The sequence below is a fragment of the Ursus maritimus genome, unplaced genomic scaffold (genome assembly GCF_017311325.1).
Source record: "Ursus maritimus isolate PB19 unplaced genomic scaffold, ASM1731132v1 scaffold_19, whole genome shotgun sequence".
NCBI classification, from domain to species: domain Eukaryota; kingdom Metazoa; phylum Chordata; class Mammalia; order Carnivora; family Ursidae; genus Ursus; species Ursus maritimus.
In genome coordinates, this window is record NW_024424341.1 from 47,933,081 (window position 1) to 47,954,403 (window position 21,323).

Genomic DNA, 21,323 nt, shown 5'->3' on the forward strand with positions numbered 1-21,323 from the left:
CCCCCCCCCCCCCCCCCGGAGAGAGAGTGAGTGAGTGCTGGAGGGAAAGAGCAGAGGGAGAGACATGGAGAGTCTTAAGCAGACTCCACGCTGAGCCTGAGCCCAATGCAGGGCTTGATCTCATGACCCTGAGATCAGGACCTGAGCTGAAACCAAGTCAGACCCTTAACCAACTGTGCCCTCTTGGTGCCTCTGAGGCCAATATTATTCCGATACCAAACCAGACAAAGACATCACAAGAAAAGAAAACTACAGAATAGTATCCCTTATTAATACAGTTGTAAAAGTCTTCAAAAAAACACCAGCCAACTGAATAGAAAGTATTATTAAAATTACACAACAAAGGGGCACCTGGGTGGCTAAGTCGGCTGAGTGTCTGCCTTTGGCTTGAGTAGTGGTCTTGAGGTCCTGGGATGGAGCCCCATGTTGGGCTCCCTGCTCAGCAGGGAATCTGCTTCTCCCTCTTCCTTTGTGCCCTCCCACCCCCCCCCCATTGCTTTCTGTCTCTCTCAAATAAATATATAAAATCTTAAAAAAGAAAAAATTACACAACATAAGAGGGACTTGTTCCAAGAATTCAACAGTGGAAGGTTCAACATATAAATACCTATAAACATAATAATTCATATTAACAGTAAGATAAACAGAGAAAACCGACATAATGACCTCACTGTATGCAGAATATTTGAAAAATTCTAAAACTCTTATGACAAAAACACTTAGCATACTCAGAAGAGAAGGGACTTTACTCAACCTCTTAAAAATTATTTGTGAAAACCTATAGTTAATATCCTAGATGAAACAGTGAAGATTTCCCCCCAAGATAAGAAATAAGACATGGACATCCATTTTCATTGATGGTACCCAACAATATTCTGCAAATTCTAACTAGAGCAATAAAACAATGAGAAAAAAAAAAAAAAGCACACATACTGGAGAGAAAAAGGAAAATCATCTCAGTGTGAAGATGTCACAGATCTACATATATAGAATTCCATGAACTATCCCCTGAAAGACACACACACACACACACACACACACACACACACACACACCCTTCTAATGTTGTAAGTGATGTCGGGAAAGTTGCAGGATACTCAGTTGTGTTTTATACACTATAATGAACAACTCGAAAAGGAAAGTTTAGAAATGATACCAGGTATAATGAACCACCCAAAGGATAAAATGCCGTGAAATAAATTTAACCAAGGAGGTGAAAGACCTGTAAGGCTGAGAATTGTAAAATGCTGCTGAGAGAAAATAAACATGTTTACATAAATGGAAAAGACATAGCAAAGAATGGATTGGAAGATTTCATATTTTCAAAGATGGTAATACTGACCAAAGAGTTCTGGAGATTCTATACAGACACCACCAAAATTCCAAAAACCGTTTCTGTAGAAGTGGAAAAAGATGATCCAATAAATATGGAACTGCAAAGGGCCCTAAAGAGTCCAGACAATATTGAAAAAGAAAATTTCTACAGAATAGATAAACAGAGACAAAACACAGGCTGATAGTTTCCAAGGACTGGAGACAGAGGAAAATGTGGAGAAACTGCTTAATGGGTAAAGAACAGTAAACTGGAGTGTTGGAAATACACAGCCAGACAGAGGCAGTAGCTAAACAACTGCTAAATGTGTGAAATGCCAATGAATTAATCACCTTAAGATGGTTAATTTTATGTTATGTGAATTCCACTCTAATAAAGTATTCTTTTTTTACATTATTTTTTAAAAAGATTTTATTTTTTTATTTGAGAGAGACAGAGTGCGAGCAAGAAGAGAGGCAGAGGGAGAGGCAGAAGCAGGTTCCCGCTGAGCAGAGAGCCCAACACGGGGCTCAATCCTAGGACCCTGGGATCATGACTCGAGCTGAAGGCAGACGCCAACGGACTGAGCAACAAAGGCGCTCCCCTAAAGTGTTCTTTTAAAATAAGCTAACTAGTGATTAATTCATTTTCCAATTTCCAAATTTCAGAGGCAACACCATACAAACTTAGGAGACCAGGAAATCAGGGACAGCCAATTTAAATTTTGACACTAAGTCTATTTATATAATGTAAAAATAATAGTTTCTCTTAGACTGGCTGCTTCTTGTTACCTGAAATTCTATCCTGGATCTCTCAACATAAATCTGCACATGGAACAGACATGAGGTGAGGGATGCTTTTACTGTATTAGTAATCATATAATTATCCTGAATAAATAAAAATTACCATGCACCTGCCCCAAATTAATAAATCCTGAATTCACGAAGACTATCAGGAAACAACAGGTAACCTTAAGGGTCAGTGCATTAACACAACAAGGCATAACTTCTAGTGAGGACAGTATTATCAGTATCAGTTAAGGGCAGAAACAATATTTGCCAGTTTCAGGAGATTCATGCAGCAAGTGGCTGTGCAGAGGTGACCAACAACATAAGAAACAATAATGGCCAGAGAACGAAACACTGAGATATGGATCAACAAGGACAATGTGAACACTAATTAGAGTTCAGGTTAAATAAAAGATGGAAAACAAAACAATCATCTTTGGTTAGCAGAAAAATGGGATTTCCAGAACCTTACAAAATTTTGTGGAAAACTGGGTCATAAGTAACAGTGATGAATTACACGAAGTACAAGAAATGGGTATTTATCTATAAAATAAAATTAGGGGGCGCCTGGGTGGCACAGCGGTTAAGCGTCTGCCTTCGGCTCAGGGCGTGATCCCGGCATTACAGGATCGAGTCCCACATCAGGCTCTTCCGCTATGAGGCTATGAGCCTGCTTCTTCCTCTCCCACTCCCCCTGCTTGTGTTCCCTCTCTCGCTGGCTGTCTCTATCTCTGTCGAATAAATAAATAAAATCATAAAATAAAATAAAATAAAATAAAATAAAATAAAATAAAATAAAATAAAATAAAATAAAATAAAATAAAATAAAATAAAATAAAATAAAATAAAATAAAATAAAATAAAATAAAATAAAATAAAATAAAATAAAATAAAATAAAATAAAATAAAATAAAATAAGATATTTAAGTATTAGTTCAATATACCAAGACTTTCACGGCAAATCTACATAGGGAAATTATTTCTTAAAATAAAACAGTTGAGCCAAAATTTAAAAAGTCTATAAAACTCATATAAAACACAAGTTATGTTAGACAAATTAAAATATACCATAGAAAAATGAAAAATGACAAATTAAAATATACCATAGAAAATCTTATATAACTAATTATGGATGAATTTCCTCTAATTCTGGGAGGAACACAGTCACTTCAAAACAAAAGTATATTCTCAAGATATCCAAGGTTCCCAATTTAAAAACTCCAAATCCATTCAAATGAGAAAAGTATTTTTTTAAGTTTATTTTATTTTAGCAATCTCTATACCCAATATGGAGTTAGAACTCATGACCTGAGATCAACAGTCACACACTCTTCTGACCGAGCCAAACAGGCACCCCAAGAAGTGTTTCTTAAGAGTCAATTATAAAGGCAAGCAACACTCATGGAAAAGGATAACTACAAATGTATTTTCCCAATTCTAGAGGTTACACAGGTTTTGGTAAAACACCTAATCAGCTATAACCCTTAACACTCAGGAAGGAAATCTTATAAAATATATCAACCAACATTCATCCTTCTATCAAACAGTCCCACAAAAACCAGGTATAAAACAAAGAACACTAATGAGTGTCATCAAAAACACAGAACCAATGATTAAATACAAAAATAACAAGTTGATTTATAATACATGGAACACTGCAGATCAAAGTAAAAGCATTTTCAACTACGGAAATGGGGTAGAGTTCAATAAGGTAGGCATCATGAACTCATAAATTCCCCCAACACTAAATCAACATGTTATTTGTTGAAGAAGGAACAACAGCACACACATGGAATGAACACTGTTCCATGAACAATAGTTTGGTCAACAGTCTCACAGATGGGATTATGAATGCAATTTTCTCCCTAGAATAAATTCCTGAACACGTTCAGGATGCCTGGGTGGCTCAGTCGGTTAAGTGTCTGCCTATGGCTCAGGTCATGACCCAGGGTCTGAGATGGAGTCCCACGTCAGGCTCCCTGCGCAGTGGGGAGTCTGCTTCTTCCTCTACCCCTCCCCCTTACTTGTGATCTCCCTCTCAAATAAAGAAAATATTTTTTTTTTAAAAAAAGAGCACAACTTTGTTTTTTAAAAAACTTCCTATACTTCTTCATGCAAAATCAAGGGGGATGAGCCTTAGCGTACTCCATCAACATTGCCACAATGTCCTCGAGAGACACTTTGCTGACACACCAAAAACCAGAAGGACAACTGGAGCCACAAGCCAGGCTCTTCACGCTGCACTCGATCTCAGCATCGTGGAACATGCTGACCACTCTACTCAGGTGCTTCAGGGCCCACGTCTCTACTTGGCAGGATGATGCTGTGACACCTAAATATAAGTGTTCTCCATCCAGAACGTTCTTTTACCCAGTTAAACTCCTCCTGGGAGAGTTCACCACAAGTCGTCCAGCACCTAAAGGCTGGGTTAACAGCAGAAAATATGAGGCTAAAATTTCAGACACTGAGGAACTGTATTTCAGAACCAAGAAAATTTCAGAGGCAACACCATACAAACTTAGGAGACCAGGAAATCAGGGACAGTCGAGGGTTTCCCACACTCCAGACTAGGGAGGAGCTGCAACAGGGAGACACGGAAAAGACAGGAAATTAAGGAAGGGGCTCTGATTCTGTGGGATGTTCACACAGGACCTGGCGGTCTGCCTACAGACTCCAGGCTGAGGGCCCAAAGCCTGAGATACAGTCCCCATGAAGGACTGGGAATCAAAGGTTCCCGCACCCCCTCTCCATACAGCACTGCTGAACAGCAATCTCAAGACGCCCCTCTAGTCCCAGTACACACGCCCCTGAAGGGCAAGAGTGGAAACGAGGATCTGGTGGAGGCACGGAACAGGCGAGGGCTTCAGACAGCCCATGCTCCTGCCTGGAGTCCCAGATGCAGAAGAGCAGCCGATGTCCTCATCCTGACAGGTCACTCAGCACAGGAAACGGGATGCAAACTGGAGAAGGCCCCACTCAGGACCAGGGGGAGCCTCAGATCAGATCGTGGGGACTGAGTAGGGAAGGAGGGGCTAAGGAACGAACAATGCCCCTGCAAAGAGCCCTCCATGTGCTCCCCAAGGTCGAACAGTAAAGACCTCTAAGGGACAGAGAACAGCCTGTCCGGGTCATGTTAGAGACTCTGCCCTTGTCGCTGACAACAGCTGCACAACCACCGAGGGCGGAAACATACACGTACAAAGAAGACAGTGGAGGAGAGAGAGAACAACAAGCTCCTTTGAGAGCCTGTGAGAAATCAACTCTTCTTTTCCAACCACCTCTCCTAGCTGGGGAGAATGTTCCAAATGACATTTCTGGAAGCCACTTCGTCTCTGCCATCTGCCCCTTACTTGTGTTCACATCTTTGACGCCTTCCCACACACCCGGGTTTTGTGGCTAGTTTCACCCCACTCCTGGCGTGCCAGGGCTCTCCCTTGCTCCACAGGGGAGATAATATTCAGCTCAGAAAGAGATTCCTGCTGACATGGAAAACAGTAGATGACGTCCTGGGTTCTCCCCAGCCCTTTGTCAGCTGAGACCAAGGACATTCATTACAGGCAGGTCTAGAATAGCGTTTCACGAATTTGTTCAGTGACACCCTTCTTCCTAATGCTTAAATGTTTGACATATACAGATATCCAGTTCTCTTCCCAGAACGACTAACTCAAGATTACAGGTGTAAAACCAGCCATTGGGATATTATAACGTTCCGGCGTAAGGTCTTGTTCCTCCTCAACTTCCAGCACCACCACTAACCTGCAGGGTCATCTCGGTTTAAAATCCGGATACCACACTGGGAAGCTTTTCATTTCTGAATCAGCAGGGCTTCAATCTCAGTCAAGCAGGGAAGGGGCGCCCAAGAAACTCCCAAGAGAAACACAAAGATATACCAGAGCAGTTCCCAACCTCTGGAGGGAAACTGTCCTCACCCAGGGAGAGCAGGTTCCGGTAGTTCTCCACCATCACGTCCCTGTACAAGGCCCTCTGGGCAGGGTCCAGGCACTCCCACTCCTCCGGAGAGAATTCTATGGCCACATCCCTGAAGGTCAACCGTCCCTGAAATGAAAGCACATTTCACCAAGAAGCTATTAGGAAACTTATTTCATAAAAATGAGAGGAGGAGAGAGGTATAAGGGTCAATTAGAAATGAGTGCTTCAACAGATCCACAAAAGATCATTTTGAGCAAGTCATACATCCCTGATTTTGATTTGTTACACTTTTCCATCACAGGATTTCCTTCAGCTAAACTGAGGGATTTTACAATATTGTGCCAGATAAAATACCCAAATGCAAAACATCAACAAATGGTAAACTATATGCAAATTCTAGATAGTATGTTGTATACACCGAATGACAGCTAATTTCTACATGAGCGATAGCATGAGTAGTGTCTTCGGGGTTGACAAAGTCTATAGAAGTGTCAATGAAAGGTATAAATTGCAAAATGGGAATCTCATAATAAAACCATCTGAAGTTCTGAACACTTCCCGTATGGTAAGCATCACTCTAATGCTTTATAAGTGTTAACTTGTATAAGGACATTGCAACCCATTAAATTAGTATTTGTTCCCACCTTACAAAGGACCGAACTCTGTCACACACACTCCAATGAACATGCCTCTGATCAAACAGGTAATAAATGGCAGAGCCTGCACCTGAACCACGTGGTCAGGCTTTACGATGGAACCCATATCAGCACAGAGTGAAGTAATGCTTACAACAGTAAAAGTCTGTTGACAGAGGGTTTGCTAATGGAGAAAACCTGAAACAAGTTCAAGGCTGAAACCTAAACCTGGATAAAAGGTCAATATATATGCATGCACGCATATATGCACACACACCGTATTCCTACCGCTATTATCCCACTCCCATGATAGTATAGAAATAAATTTAAGGCCATGGAAAACGTGTCAGATATGGAGTGACGATGTCTTTTTTACACACCACGAGCTACTGTTCACGCACAGGTGTGGACACAAAACACACACACTGAAAATAACTGAAATCAAAATACCAGTCTCTAAATGACATCTATTTTTACATAAATCTTCATTATCTATCATTTTGTTACTAATGTGCATTTCTGGTAAAATAAACATGTGCAAATTGTATTAGATGTAAATAAAATGGCCAATGTTATTCTATTTAGTTTGCTTACAAAACAACCCTGTGAACACATTTTTTTTTTTTAAGTAATCTCTACTCCCAACATGGGGCTCAAACTCACTAATTGCAGATCAAGAGTCCCATGATCTACCCTCTGAGCCAGCCATGCACCCCCTGCAAGATGTTTTAAAAAACAGTAACAAGTACTTTTGATCTCCATTAAATACACATATGGAAACACGTGAGCTGGAATCTGAGGGAAGGCCCTGGGGTGATCATGAGCAAACATGTCAGGAGGGACACTTCAGAGTGTGATGAGCACGGCCACATGGAGGTGAGGACACAGGACAGAACAATGAACCAAGATACGACTTTACCTGAGAAAGAGTCATTCCTGACTCCTGGGCTTTCCTCCTCTGGGCTTCTCTCCCGGGCAAGATGGGTCTTGAGACGTCAATCCTGAGTGTCAAATGTATGCTGTTGAGAACTCGGTCAACATACACCTTTCTGTGCCACAACCACACACACAGGAAGATCCCCCCACGTGGGAGACAGCCCTCTGCTGCCCACTGCCCCAGGAGGGATTCAGGGACAGTAAACTGCTACATGGAGACCAGCAAGTGAGTGTTCCGACCTCTTCCTGCAGAACTCGCCCCCTCCTGGTGAAGCACACACATGAGCTGCGGCAGTGGGGAGCTGGGGTGCACTAAAGCTCCCTTTAAAGTCACAGACACGCCCTGATAACACCCCATGCAGAGAACAGCCCCCTCACCTCTCTCTAGATTAGGGGCCACTTTCAGTCCTCATCAATGGATGAGCCAGAGCCCTGGGGCTCAATGCTGGATATAGATTAGAATCACCTGGGGCACTTTCAGCACCACTGACGCTGAGCCCCATTACCCCAAACACAAGAAATCTCTGGGGACTGGGTTCAAGAGGGATCTGCAAAATGCCTCAGCAATCCCATGGGAAGTCAGGGTGGAGCACCGGAGACCAGCCCAGCGCCCCACCCACCTGTGGCTCTGCTCTCTTCTGGGACCATCCCCCATAACCAGACAATGGAAGAGGAAGGAGCAGAGATCCATGCAGAGCAGGCATTACAGGCCAGAACGCAGGGTGGGGGGGAGGAACATGGCAGGGTCAGAGATGGCCCCACAAGAAGGTGATATCACAACAAACATCTGGGGAAGGAAGTGCACCACCTGCATTTGAAGAGTCAGAGAATTCTAGACAGAGGGACCATCCTCAGGAAAGCCCTGAGGCAGTGCTGACCCTAGCCCCAAGAACAGCAAAGACATCTGTGGGCCTCAATCCCAGTGTAGGAGGAGGAGACATGCAGGGGATCAGGTCACAGAAGTAGGGCAGGAATGTCTGGCCGTGGTCTTCAGATACTGTTCTCCTCTATCTCAAATGAATTTTGGAAACCATGTAGCCTTTCACCCAAATTAATGTCTTCTTCTTTTTTTTTTTTTTTTTTTTAAAGATTTTATTTATTTATGTGACAGAGAGACAGCCAGCGAGAGAGGGAACACAGCAGGGGGAGTGGGAGAGGAAGAAGCAGGCTCACAGCGGAAGAGCCCGACGTGGGACTCGATCCCAGATCACCAGGATCACACCCTGAGCCGAAGGCAGACGCTTTAACGACTGCGCTACCCAGGCGCCCCTAATGTCTTCTTTTTTATTCTATCGTAAGTGAATACAAAAACAATATGCTATGTATTTTGAAAACCTGCCAAGATCGTCACCTAAGCCCCAGGAAGGATGGCACTGCTCTTACCTGGGAGGTGGAGGACTGCAGGGAACACTACTGGGGGAGTTCAGGAGGTCATGTTTGCACACTGTAAGGTGGAGATGCCTGTTAGGTGTCCCAGCAGAGACATAGAGGAGACAGATGAACAACACAATCTCGTGTTTAGGGTGGAGGTCTGAGATGGAGTGTGAACCTAGGAGACCTCAGAGTGTTTAAACCCTGAGATACAGTGATATGGAAAGTCACCGGGCGTAGAGAGAGAAGAGAAGAGGTCCAAGACTAGTCAGTGGGGTACTCCTCCAGTCACAGAGGAGAACTGATGAAAAATCAGCACAGGAAACTGAAGTTAACAAGGTGGAAAGAAGAAACACACACACACAGATGATAGATAAGATCTGTCAATACTGAAATGTCCGAAAAGCCATGAAAAAAAAAATGTCTTCAAAGGAAGGAGTGGTCACTGTTCAACATGTTTCTGATCAGATAAATGCAGAGTTAATTACCCATTCGATTTACAACACTGGAGGACATTACTGCCTCTGACAAAGGGAGTGAAATAGATGAGAAAGTCTGTTTGGGGGTCAAGAGTCAAATGCAAACAAGACTGCAGCGTATAGACAAGTTTTCAGTGTTCTGCATAGAAGAGCTCTTTGTATCTTTTCACTATTTCGAGTAATGTTATGACATAGAGTACAAATACTTGTTCTGGTCCGTTTTCAACTTCTTTGAGTATATACACAGAAGCACATTGGCAGATTATATGGTAATTCTATGTTTAATTTTTTAAAGCTATCTTATGATGCAAATAATTATAAAATGCACAAGCCTTATAAACAGTTCAGTAATTCTCTTTCTCAACTGTTCAATTCAAACAAGCAAATTTAAAGTTAAATACATAGTGGAGACACAGGTCACTGTATCACAACTGACTCACCCATGTCCCATTAACCACCACTCACCCAGATCTGGGTTCCCCTTCTTTCTCCCTCCGAAGGATCTGTTCATGTCTCTTTTCTGATTTTCTCCACTGTTTCTCCTTCCCTGTCATTCCCCCGTCTCCTCCCTTGCTTTCTCCCCGTTTCTCTCTTCCTTTCCCTACACCCACACTTTCCGGGGAACTCTTGAGACCTATTTCACTTTCCCATACTCCTGCCCAAGCTTTCTGACTGTTCCCATCTCCATCGATTTCGGCCTCTCTCTCTCCCTCAGTCCCCATCTGTGTCCCTTCTGCTCTCCCGGTTCTGCTCCCTCTGCCCACTCACTGGCACCCCTCTGGCTAAGCTCTCGCACAGCTGTTTCTCTCTTGGCTGTCATCCCTACCGCCTCTGTCCCCGCATCGCCGGCCCACAACCATTTTCTCCTTCCCACTGCCCGCGTGAAGTGCCTCGCCCTTGTTGCCCCACTTCTGTTAACCAAGGGCCCCTTCTCCTGGACCGCCTCCCCTTCCTCCACATTTCGCTCTTTGCTCTTCTCCGCTTGCGACTTTCCCGAGTTCTCGTCTTCCGCTCTTTCGGCCTCGCTGCAAGTCCCTCCCGCATCCTCTATTTTGTCGTCTCTAATTTACGGACCCTCTCACTGATCTTTCCTCCGCCATTCTCTTTCTCCTGCTCCCCCTCTCTCCCTCGTCTGCCGCTGTCCTGGCCTCCCTTCCGCAGTCACGGCCTCCACAAGGCTCCCCATCCTCGCGTGGGGGAGGGGACCTGCTCCGTGACTCCCTGCATCTTCCGCCCTAAATCCCGCTCCCCAACGCCCGCACTGAAGACGGTGCCCTTCCTGGGCATCGGTCCTCTCACTACATGCGGGGCTGCACGGGAGGGGGTCTCAGGAGGGCGGCGGGGTCTGCGCAATCACAGGTCTAGGGACACACTGCGCGCCTCTACGGGCCGAGCCGGGCCAGGCTGCGGGGGCGAGGCGCACACGCCCATGTCCCTGGACTCCCGCGGCGCGGGGGGGAGGGGTGCCCAGGGACGGCGTGAGGCAGGGAGATAACGCGGCAGGCGGCGTCTGAAGGCCCGAGGGCCGGGAGACCACAGGCCGGGACCGACTCCGAAAGATGTGAACCGAAACGCATCGGCACCCCCGGCTGGCAGCGCCGCCCACAGGGCTCCGTGTGTCTCTCCGCGACGCCGGACTTACCGCGGTGCGAGGCGCGGGCGAGGGGACTCTAATGTGCGTGAGACCCCAGGCCCCAGGGGTGTAGGGCTGGGGATTGAGATTCTGACGTAAAAATTAGAAAGTTAAAAACCCTCTGATGCCGATTTGACCTTCGCTCCCGGCTAGCCGCTTCCGGGTCGGCGAACAGTTGCGCGTGCGTGCAAGTGGGACGACGGGACTGGAGAAGGGCCTGTGAGGAGCGCTTCCGGTAATGGGCGGGATGCGAAGTGTGGCCTGGCCAGGATGCTTACCGCCTCTGGGCGGGGTTGGGGCAGATTCTGGGTGGAGCGTCTCTGGCAGCGCCGGGGAAGCGCGTACTGGTCAGACCTTCGTCCTGAATTCGGCGGGCGGGTTGGGGCGGAGATTCGCAGAAGCACTTCCGGTAACGGGAGGGAAACGGCTACGGTCATTGGAGCCAGGACGGCAGTAGGGCGGAGCCAGGCGGAAACTGGACGTAGAGCTTCCGGCGACGGGCGCGCCCGAGGGGTTGTCTTGGCTGGGCGGTCAGAGTCGAGGCCGCGACCGTTGGGCGGGGCCTGGGTAGGTCGTCGACGGAGAGATTCGGGCGTTCTGGGAACATTAATGACCCGGGGCAGGATCTTGGGGACGCAACCAGGACCTCGGGTGGGATCTGGATGGGGCCTGGTTTCCTCTGCCCCTGCCCCCAGTACGTGTTTTTGGAATGTCCATCCCTTCCAGTTTCTGTCTCGTCCTGTGTAACGGGACTGCTGCCTGCCCATTTAAGTTGACGTTTTCAAAAGTTTGAGGTAAACGTTGGAGTTTTGTGGGCCACCTGTGTTGAAAGCTAACGTGGTTACGTTTTATTAAGGTGGCATATTAAGGTTTTATTAAAGTGACATTCCTGAGAAACTGTTTTGACAAGGAACAAGTGTTGGCAAGGACGTGGAGAAAAAGGAACCCTCCTGCAGTTGGCGGGAATTCAAACTGGTACAGACACTGTGGAAGACAGTATGGAGGCTCCTCAAACAAAAGTAGAACTACCTTCCGACCAGTAATGTAACTACTTGGTATTTACCCAAAGACTATAAAAGCATCAATTCAAAAGGATTTATGCACCCCTATGTTTATTGTAGCGTTATTTATAGTAACCAAGGTATGGAGCAGAGAAGTATCAGTTAATAGAGGAATGGATAAAGAAGATATGGTGTGTGTGTATACACACACACAATAGAGTATTACTCAGCCATAAAACAGTGAAATCTTGCCTTGTGTAACAACAATGATGGATCCAGAGGGTATTATGCTAAACGAAGTAAGTCAATTAGACAAAATAGCATATGCTTCAGTAATATGTGGAATCTAAGAAACAAAATAAATGAACAAAGGAAAAGAGAGAAACCAATTTAGGACTTTGAACTACATAGTACACACTGAAGGTTGCCAGAGGGGAGGTCGATGGGGGGGATGGGAGAAATAGATGACGGAGATTAAGAGCACACTTGTCATGAGGAGCACTGTGTAACATATACAATTGGTGTATCATTAAATGGTACACCTGAAATTAGTATAACACCGAATGTTAACTATATTGGTATTAAAAAACCTGGGGCATCTGGGTGGCTCAGTCTGTTAAGTGTCTGCCTTTGGCTCAGGTCATGATCCTAGAGTCCTGGGATTGAGCCCCATGTCAGGCTCCCTGCTCAGCGGGGCATCTGCTTCTCCTTCTCCCTCTCTGTCCCCATCCCTGCCATGTGCTCTCCCTCTCTCTCAAATAAAATAAAAAACTTAATGCAAAAAAACTTCATTTAGAGATAGACATGTGCATCCCAACAGGTGAAATGTACTGAGTGGTCTGGGACCAGGTGCTCTGTGGGGAGTGACGTGAGGCCATGGCTGGATCCAGGAATGTCATTTCCATTTTTAGCCCCACTCATCATGTGCTCAAATCCTGTGTTCATTTCTAGAGCTGTTCATAGGCACAAGACCTGGGAGATGGGAGATGGGGGTTGAGACATGATATTTAGGTCACCATTCACTGCTTTAAAAAATTTTTTTTTAAAGTATAGATCTAACTTGAGTTGTTCAAGTTTGTCAATGTATTCCACATTTGAGGTTGACTGATAAACTCAACTTGAGGTAAACTTTTGTGACCTCATAATTCATTTCTCAGTAATTTCTAAATTGCAAATTCACTTTAGTCTTTATTAATAGTTTTTTTCTATATTGAGAAAGTTTGGGGTAAATAAAATAAACCCATTTTGGGGGGAAAATGAAAATGCACAACAGAAAAAGTAAATACTGTTTGGGCCATAGCAGAACCCAGAGAATACATTGTTTCAATTGAAAAATTCTAGGTGCTTCATAATTGACCTTTTGGTACAAAATGACCTATTAAATTTACTTTTATCCAAAGGAACTAACATTTTCATAAAATATTATTAGCATTTTTGTTTTTCTACTTCTAAATGTTCTGTCAGGTGTGGATTACAATCCTGCTTAAGTATATATTCTTTAGAAGACTATTGAGTTTGAAATCATTTAAAGAATACTTTTGCAATATTTCCAGGGCCATTTGACAGGTATGTGAGTTTTCTTCATATGAACACTAAGGAACGTGAAGTTAGACTGTCAATTTTCCAAAGGTCTGATTTATACCTTCAATAATCTTTAAGGCAATATCTTTGAGTTAATATCCACATGTTTCTCTAAAATCCATACATGTTAAAGGTGAATTCTACAGTAAGAATTGATGAGATAAAGGCATTTTGGATAAAAAGGCTTTTAATATATTAAATTTGTAAGGTTTCACTCCTGTATACATTACGTGGTGTTCCAGAAGTTTTAAGCACTGCTTATAGCTTCTGTTTATAATATTTGAATTACTTAAGTTTACTAAGGTTTCAGTATCATTACCTGTAAAATTTAGTTTTCATTCCAAAATTAATATTGTGGTGATCTCACAAGGATTGAATTTTGGATAAAAATGTTGCCACATACTAATGAATCATCGAGCTTTACATCGGAAACCGAGGATGTACTGTATGGTGACTAACAGAATAAAAAATCATTAAAAAACATAAAAAATACATTTAATAAAAAAATGTTGCCACATATATTACATTTGAAGATTTCACTGAGGTATTTATGAATGTTTAATAATGTTTGACTTGCTTAAATACAGTGCCCCACTGTGTATAATTTTGACATCTCTCCAGTAAGAATTTCTGATTAGTAAAGATTCATCCTGTCTAAAGACTTTCCAAGTTCATTACTTTTGCAGTTTCTTTGTAATATGTAGAACTGTATTATTTTGTTATCAACAAAAAAGGGATCAAAACTTTCCCACCCTTATGCAAATGTTGGTTTTGACACTAGGAAGGTTTCTTTCAGATTGTGACACTAAGAAACCATTTTGATGGATTTCTTTGCTTGATTATATTTATAATGTGCATCCTGTTTTAAATGTCTTCAAATAACCTAGATATAACTGAAAGAGAATCCAATCCCATTATCAAATCATTCCATGCATTTGTTTCCTGCACATTAAAAAAAAAATACAGTGCTGGGGATAGATGAGGACCTTCAGAAAGTAATTATGTAGATTATGCTGTGTTAAACAATATTGCCTACCAGCCACGTTGGCATGAAAGACATTTCACAGCATGGACTCCCATGATCACAAGCAAATAAGTGACTTGCAGAACTTTCATCAAACTCTCAACAGTTGGGGAGAAGGCAATTATACATGAAAGTCATGGATCCATTTTGTTTATGGGGAATTTTGCTGCATGTGAAATTTGTATTATCCTGCATCATAAAGCTTTCCATCATATTACATTCCCTATGAATTTGCTCTCCCATGATGACCCCAGACTGTACTACAGGTGTGGACCTGCATCAGCCATGTGAGGAAAAGGGATACAGGATAAATTAATCCGGTTTGTCTAAGAAATAGCAGATACCATGTTACCTTTTTCTCCCCCCTCAGGCAAACCCTTCAGGAAAGCACAAACACCTACAATATTAAGAATCTGTGCTGCGAGGACGGTTAACTCTGTTCCTCACAAGTCTGGGGGTGGAAACTACTACTTTCATTCTAAAGAGGACTATGAAGCACAGTATGGAGTGATTTCAGTAATTTCACATCTTGTTTAGCAGCAGACTGGGGACTTAAACCTCCTGGGGGTGGTAACAAATCACATCATGCGATCAACACAATATACAGAAAAAGGTGGTTGATGATGTTCCTCAGTAATCTAGATCTACATTTAGCTGTCTTCATAAGCTCTCCTTGTAGTTTAGATTCCGGTATGCTATTTATAATTTTGTCTATGACCACGTTCCATTTATGTGTAGAGATTTATTCTATATGGCAATACCAATTATGCATAAAGCTTCTGAGATTTTTTTAATTTAAAGGGAGAAAGAGCCTTAAGCTGACTCCACACTGAGTGTGGAGCCAGATGCAGGGCTTGATCTCATGACCCCGAGATCATGACCTGAGCTGAAACCAGGAGTTGGATGCTTAACTGACTGCCCCACCCAGGCGCCCCAGCTTCTGAGACCTTAATAAACTGCAGATACTCTGATCGCCACATAGTACAATAGGAACCTGCGACGTGACCAAGTTGGACATGACTGCAAGATTTGTTGTACAGTGACAGAGAGTCCTTTCTTTTTATTCCAGGAACAAAACAGAGGTACCTGTCATCACAGCACTGAACAATATTATGAAGCCCCAAAGTATGGTAGATAAAACACAATATGATATTACAGCAAGGCAGCAGGATACAAGGTTAATGATCAAATTTAACTGCCTTCCTAGGCACCAGAAATAAACAAGTGAATTAAAAATTAAAAACAAAATACCATTTACATTAGGGCCAAAACAAAAGGGACCATCATACACTTGTGGCAATTCATGAAAGGTCTTCAACCACAAGTCCAAAGTCCATAATCAAGTAATCTCATCAAGAAATAGAAAATAAAAAGATCGTATGAAATGAAGTAGGTTGTTCCACCGATATCCCTGTTCCTTTGACAGCCATCATTTCATGAATTTTAAAACATTTGACTTTTAATTTTCCTGCAGAGTTTGACATTTCATTTGATTAATCTTCAAGAATTAGACTTAGTTCATACTACTAGAATTCTCTGATGCATAGTACATTGTGCAACCTGCTTAAACAATGTACCAGTACTCATTGTATTTGTAGGGTTTTCTCCAACATGAAATCTTTGGTGAATCCTGAGGCCAGGCCATGGCATGAAATCTGTGCTACATTCTTTGGTGAGATTTCTTTGCAGTATGAATTCCGTTATGACTCCAAAGGTGAGAACATTTAATAAAAGCCTTATCACAGGCTTTATATCTCTATCTTCACTCTATGTATATTCTGGTGTCTACTCAGGCTTGAACAGTGCTTAAAGGGTTTGCCACATTCATGACATTTGTAAGGATTCTCCCATGACTCCAAAGGTGTAAACATTTAATAATAGTCTTACCACACACTTTACATTTGTATCTTCACTTTATGTGTATTATGGTGTTTATTGATGCTTGAGTAGTGCTTAAAGGCTTTGCCACATTCATGACATTTATAAGGTTTCTCCCCAGTATGAATTCTTTGGTGAACAGTAAGGCTTGCATTCTGACTAAAGGCCTTGTCACATACATTACATTTATAGGGTTTCTCTCCATCATGAACTCTCTTATGTTGAGTAAGATTTGAACTCCTGATAAAGGCCTTGCCACACTCATTACATTTGTAAGGTTTCTCTCCAGTATGAATTCTCTCATGACTCCAAAGGTATGACCGTGTGGTAAAATCCTTACCACACTGATTACATTTGTAAGGTTTCTCTCCAGAATGGATTCTCTTATGTTGAGCAAGATTTGAACCACTAGAAAAGGCTTTGCCACACTCACTACATTTGTAAGGCTTCTCTCCAGTATGAATTCGCTCATGACCCCAAAGCTGTGAAGGTATCATAAAATTCTTACCACATACATTACATCTAAATGGTTTCTCTCCAGTATGAATTCTCTTATGAATACAAAGGTGTGAACGTGTGGCAAAATCCTTGCCACACTGATTACATTTGTAAGGTTTCTGTCCAGAATGGAAATTCTTATGTTGAGTAAGATATGAACCATCAGAAAAGGCTTTGCCACACTCATTACATTTGTAAGGCTTCTCTCCTGTATGAATTCGCTCATGACCCCAGAGATGTGACCGTGTGGCAAAATCTTTCCCACATACATTACATTTATATGTTTTCTCTCCAGTATCGATTCTCTGATACCTCGTGAGGTTTGAGAACCTCTTAAAGGCTTTGCCACACTCATTACCTTTGTAAGGTTTCTGCTCAGAATGAATTCTTTGATGATTAGCTAAGGTTGAGCAATGGCTAAAAGCCTTCCCACACTCATTACATTTGGAAGGTTTTTCTCTATTGGGTGTTTTCTGGTGTTGTGTCCATAATGAAGGATGCATAAGAACCTTCCCATATTTATTAAAAATGTTGGTTTTGACACTAGAAGGAATTCTTTGAAGTGAAACTGAAGTCTTTTTGGTAGACTTCTCAACCTGATTACTTTCATGAATTTCCTCTTGGGTTTGAAATCTCTGCAGTTCAGCCAGATGTGAATGAAAGCTTATTCCAAGCCTATTGTCCGAACAGTTTTTGTACTTGCTTCCTGAATAGCCTACCTTGTTTTTTAGTGCCTTATTGACCATATGATGTTTGTAACATTCAGATATACTTCTTCCTACGGAAACACTGTGCTTTACAGGAAAATGATTACAGAATTTATGATGTTGTTGATGTTCTCTGTAGGCAAGATTTTTGTAATGGGTTGCAGTGTCTTCTTCATAATTTTTTTCTTGAAAAAGCCACTGACTCTCAAATTTGTTCACATCTTGGATTTTTCTCAAATCAAAATCATCAAACTCATGACTTATGTGTCTTTCCGAAATTAATGTTTGGAGTAATTCTCCATTATTAATGTCTTCTTTTGGTGATAATTCTCTGCTCACACATCTGGTAGAGATATCTGTAAGATATAAAGAATCATAGGCTTCCTATTAACCAGAGTTTGAAAAAGGATATTTTGTAATGAAAAGTATTACACCAAAAAGAAAACTCACATTACAGAGCTATTACATTTGTAAACCATGGTATGCAAATGAATAGAAATGCAAAGGACATAAGATTTCACAATAAAGAAAGGCTGATTACAGGTAGTTCAAATTATTTTCAGGGAAGCCTATTTATAAATGTTCTATGATCAAAAGTTATCACAGCCCTGAAAACTTAGAATTTTCTACAGGTATCCCAAATATCATAGCAACCTACAGGAGGCATAAAGGTGGCTCATATTTAAAAGAAAAACACATATGAAACTCAGTTATCAAATATTTATTGTATACAACATTAAAATAAAACATTAAGAATAACAAAATATTCTTCTAAATACTTGCTATAAAACAGCATCCATGCACAATAGGCATACTGCAATGTTAATAATCAGTGTCCTGTACTTATAATCCATAATATATGCTACAATTATCTATTAATAATGTAAAAAATAAGCATTTTAGTAGCTCCACACAAATTCAATTATTAAGGAATATGTATATTTATAAGAAATATATATATATAGACATTAGAATTTTAAACAATTCACCCATAAGAAAAAAAATAAAAGAGGTTGTATTTCAGGAGAAGCACAAAATATCATAAATGGAAAATATGTTGAAATCACCCATCATGAAATAGAAGTTCTGATACATACGTAAGTATAGAGATTAACAGTGGGGAACTGTGACATCAAAACGGCAAAGAAGGGAACTCCAGGAGACTCCAGCAGGAGATGAACTACCAAAAACTGTCAGAATGAACTTTATAGGAACCCTGGAAATTAAGCACAGGATTCCAGCAACAAGGCACACTCTTAATCAAGATAAAGGTAGCTGACTCTGTGCCCGGCACCCCAGCTAGGAAGTGGCCTTGAACACAGCAGTCTGCAAGGGGTACAGGCTTCCCAAACGCACGAACAGATGGGCTCTTCAAAGAATTGTGACTGGTTATCTGCTTGTTTTTTTAATCTGCCTGCTGGCTCCCTGAAGGACTGGCTCAAACGCTGTCTGGCCTAGCTCAGATCTCTACCGAGGTGGAGGTAATAACCAGGGGCCATTCGTCACAAACATTTAAAGGTAAGTCTAGTAGCCACTGCCACCTAGGGCAGGGATGACAACTTGCACAAACAATGGACAAACTGAAAACCCTGAGGAAGACACTGGAGAGGGAGGTGCGCTGGGGAGTAAGGCTTTGAAAATCCCCCACATATTCCACGGACCCCAGAAGGCTGCAGGCATGTCCAGGACCAGACACCTGAGAAAAGACCTGAGAAGCCCCCAAGCACATACCTCCTGCTGACCAGCAGATCCTGAGCAAGCAGAAGTGAAGGATAAGGCACTGTTGTCTTAAACTTCTACCTACATCACACAAAATTTGTTGAGGGAAACAAACACACACACAACAACCACAAGAGACATAAAAAAAAAAAAACCCTTGGAAGGGAGAATATTACTATTTTCAAAGTTTCAACATATTCAAAATGTCCCGTTTTTAACAAGAAGTTACATAGGAGACCACAGAACGATAAAGCAGGACCCATACAGAAAAATAAATATTAAATACATAACAAAACCGGGCCCTAAGCAATCCCAAGTTTTGGACTTCCTAAATACACACTTTAAATCAACTATTTAAGCTAAAGGGAATGATGGACAAAGAATTAAAAAGCAATCAGGAAAATACTGTATAAATAAACAGAGAATATCAATAAAGAGACAGAAGGTGGAAAGAGAAACTAAACACTTTCTGAAACTGAAATGTAAAATACCTGAATTGAAAGATTTCATAGAGAGGTTCAATATCAGGTCTAGTGAGGTGGAAGGAAGATTCAGCAAACTGGTAGGGAGATCTGTTGAAATTACCGTGTCTGAGGAGCACGAAGAAAAAGACTGAGTATAAATGAGCAGAGTTTAATGGTGCTGCAGGACAACACCATGTGGGCCAACATATGAACAATGGGAGCCCCAAAAAGAAAAGAGAAAGAGAAGGAAGCAGGAGGAATATTGGAAGAAATCTGGTAGACAATTTCTTAAACGTTAAAAGACAAGACTCCACGAATCTAAGAACTCAGTGAACACGCAATTAAGAAAAACTGCAACAGAGACGCACACTGCAACAAATCATAATTGATATGTGAAAGAGAAAAGGTATGAAGAGAGATCTTGGAAGCAGGAAGGGAGAAGCATCACGTACAAAGGACACATAATAGCTTTCAGAGCTGATTTTTCAGTCAAACCGTGAAGTCCAGAGACAATGGGATAACGTATTTAAAATGTTGACAGACTGGCAGAGGGGGGGAGGGTGGGAAAAAACCTCAACCAATTACGACTTCCAAGATAAAAAAAGGTGAGGAATTGTTAATTCATTCTCTGAGGCCAACATTATTCTGATATCAAACCAAAGACATCACATGAAAAAAAATGACAGACCAATATCACTTATTAATATAGATGCAAATATCTTCAAAAACTACTGGCCAATTAAATACAAAGTAGATGAAAATCACACAACATAAACAAGAGGGACTTATTCCGAGAATTTAAGGATTGACAATTCAACATGTAAACATCTATCGATGTAATAACCTAGAAAATAAAAGGAAAAAAGAAAAACTTACATAATCATCTCATTGTCTACAGAATATCTGAAAACCTCCAGAACTCTCATGTTAAAAACACCAGATACGTAAAACAAAAGTGACCTTCCTCAAATTCTTAAAGGTCTATTATAAAAAAAGCCACAGTTAATATCATAGTCAATGGTGGAAGAGTAATCCTAGCCCCCTAAGATAAGGAATAAGTGATGGATACTGACTTTTATCAATGCTATCCAACACTGCACTGCAAGTTTTACCAGGACCAGTAAGACAAAAAAGAAAAGAAAGGAAATTTTAAAAACACATATTAGGGAAGAAAAAGGACAATAATCTCTATGTGCCAAAGACGTAATCCTATGTGTAAAAAATTCCATAAAATACACACACACTGGGCACCTCAGTGGCTTAGTTGGTTAAGCCTCTGACTTCAGCTCAGGTCATGGTCCCAGGGTCCTGGGATCCAGCCCCACATCAGGCTCCCTGCTTAGCAGGGAGCCTGCTTCTCCCCTCTC

At 41.9% G+C, this 21,323-nt stretch overlaps 1 protein-coding gene and 1 pseudogene across 1 annotated transcript in view; both read right to left on the bottom strand.

Annotated features, from left to right (window-relative positions):
• The window catches only part of LOC103657336 (zinc finger protein 677-like), a 16,352-nt gene extending 4,628 nt beyond the window's left edge, over positions 1-11,724 (bottom strand). The window contains exons 1-3 of the mRNA XM_008684783.2: positions 11,094-11,724; positions 7,585-7,666; positions 6,030-6,156 (exon numbers count right to left, since the gene is read on the bottom strand). Coding sequence (XP_008683005.2) covers positions 6,030-6,156; positions 7,585-7,599 — 142 coding nt within the window. The 5' untranslated portion in view covers positions 7,600-7,666; positions 11,094-11,724. The remainder of the gene's footprint in view (positions 1-6,029; positions 6,157-7,584; positions 7,667-11,093) is intronic.
• Positions 11,725-15,617: 3,893 nt separating this feature from the next.
• Positions 15,618-21,323, bottom strand: part of LOC103657369 — a 33,081-nt pseudogene continuing 27,375 nt past the window's right edge.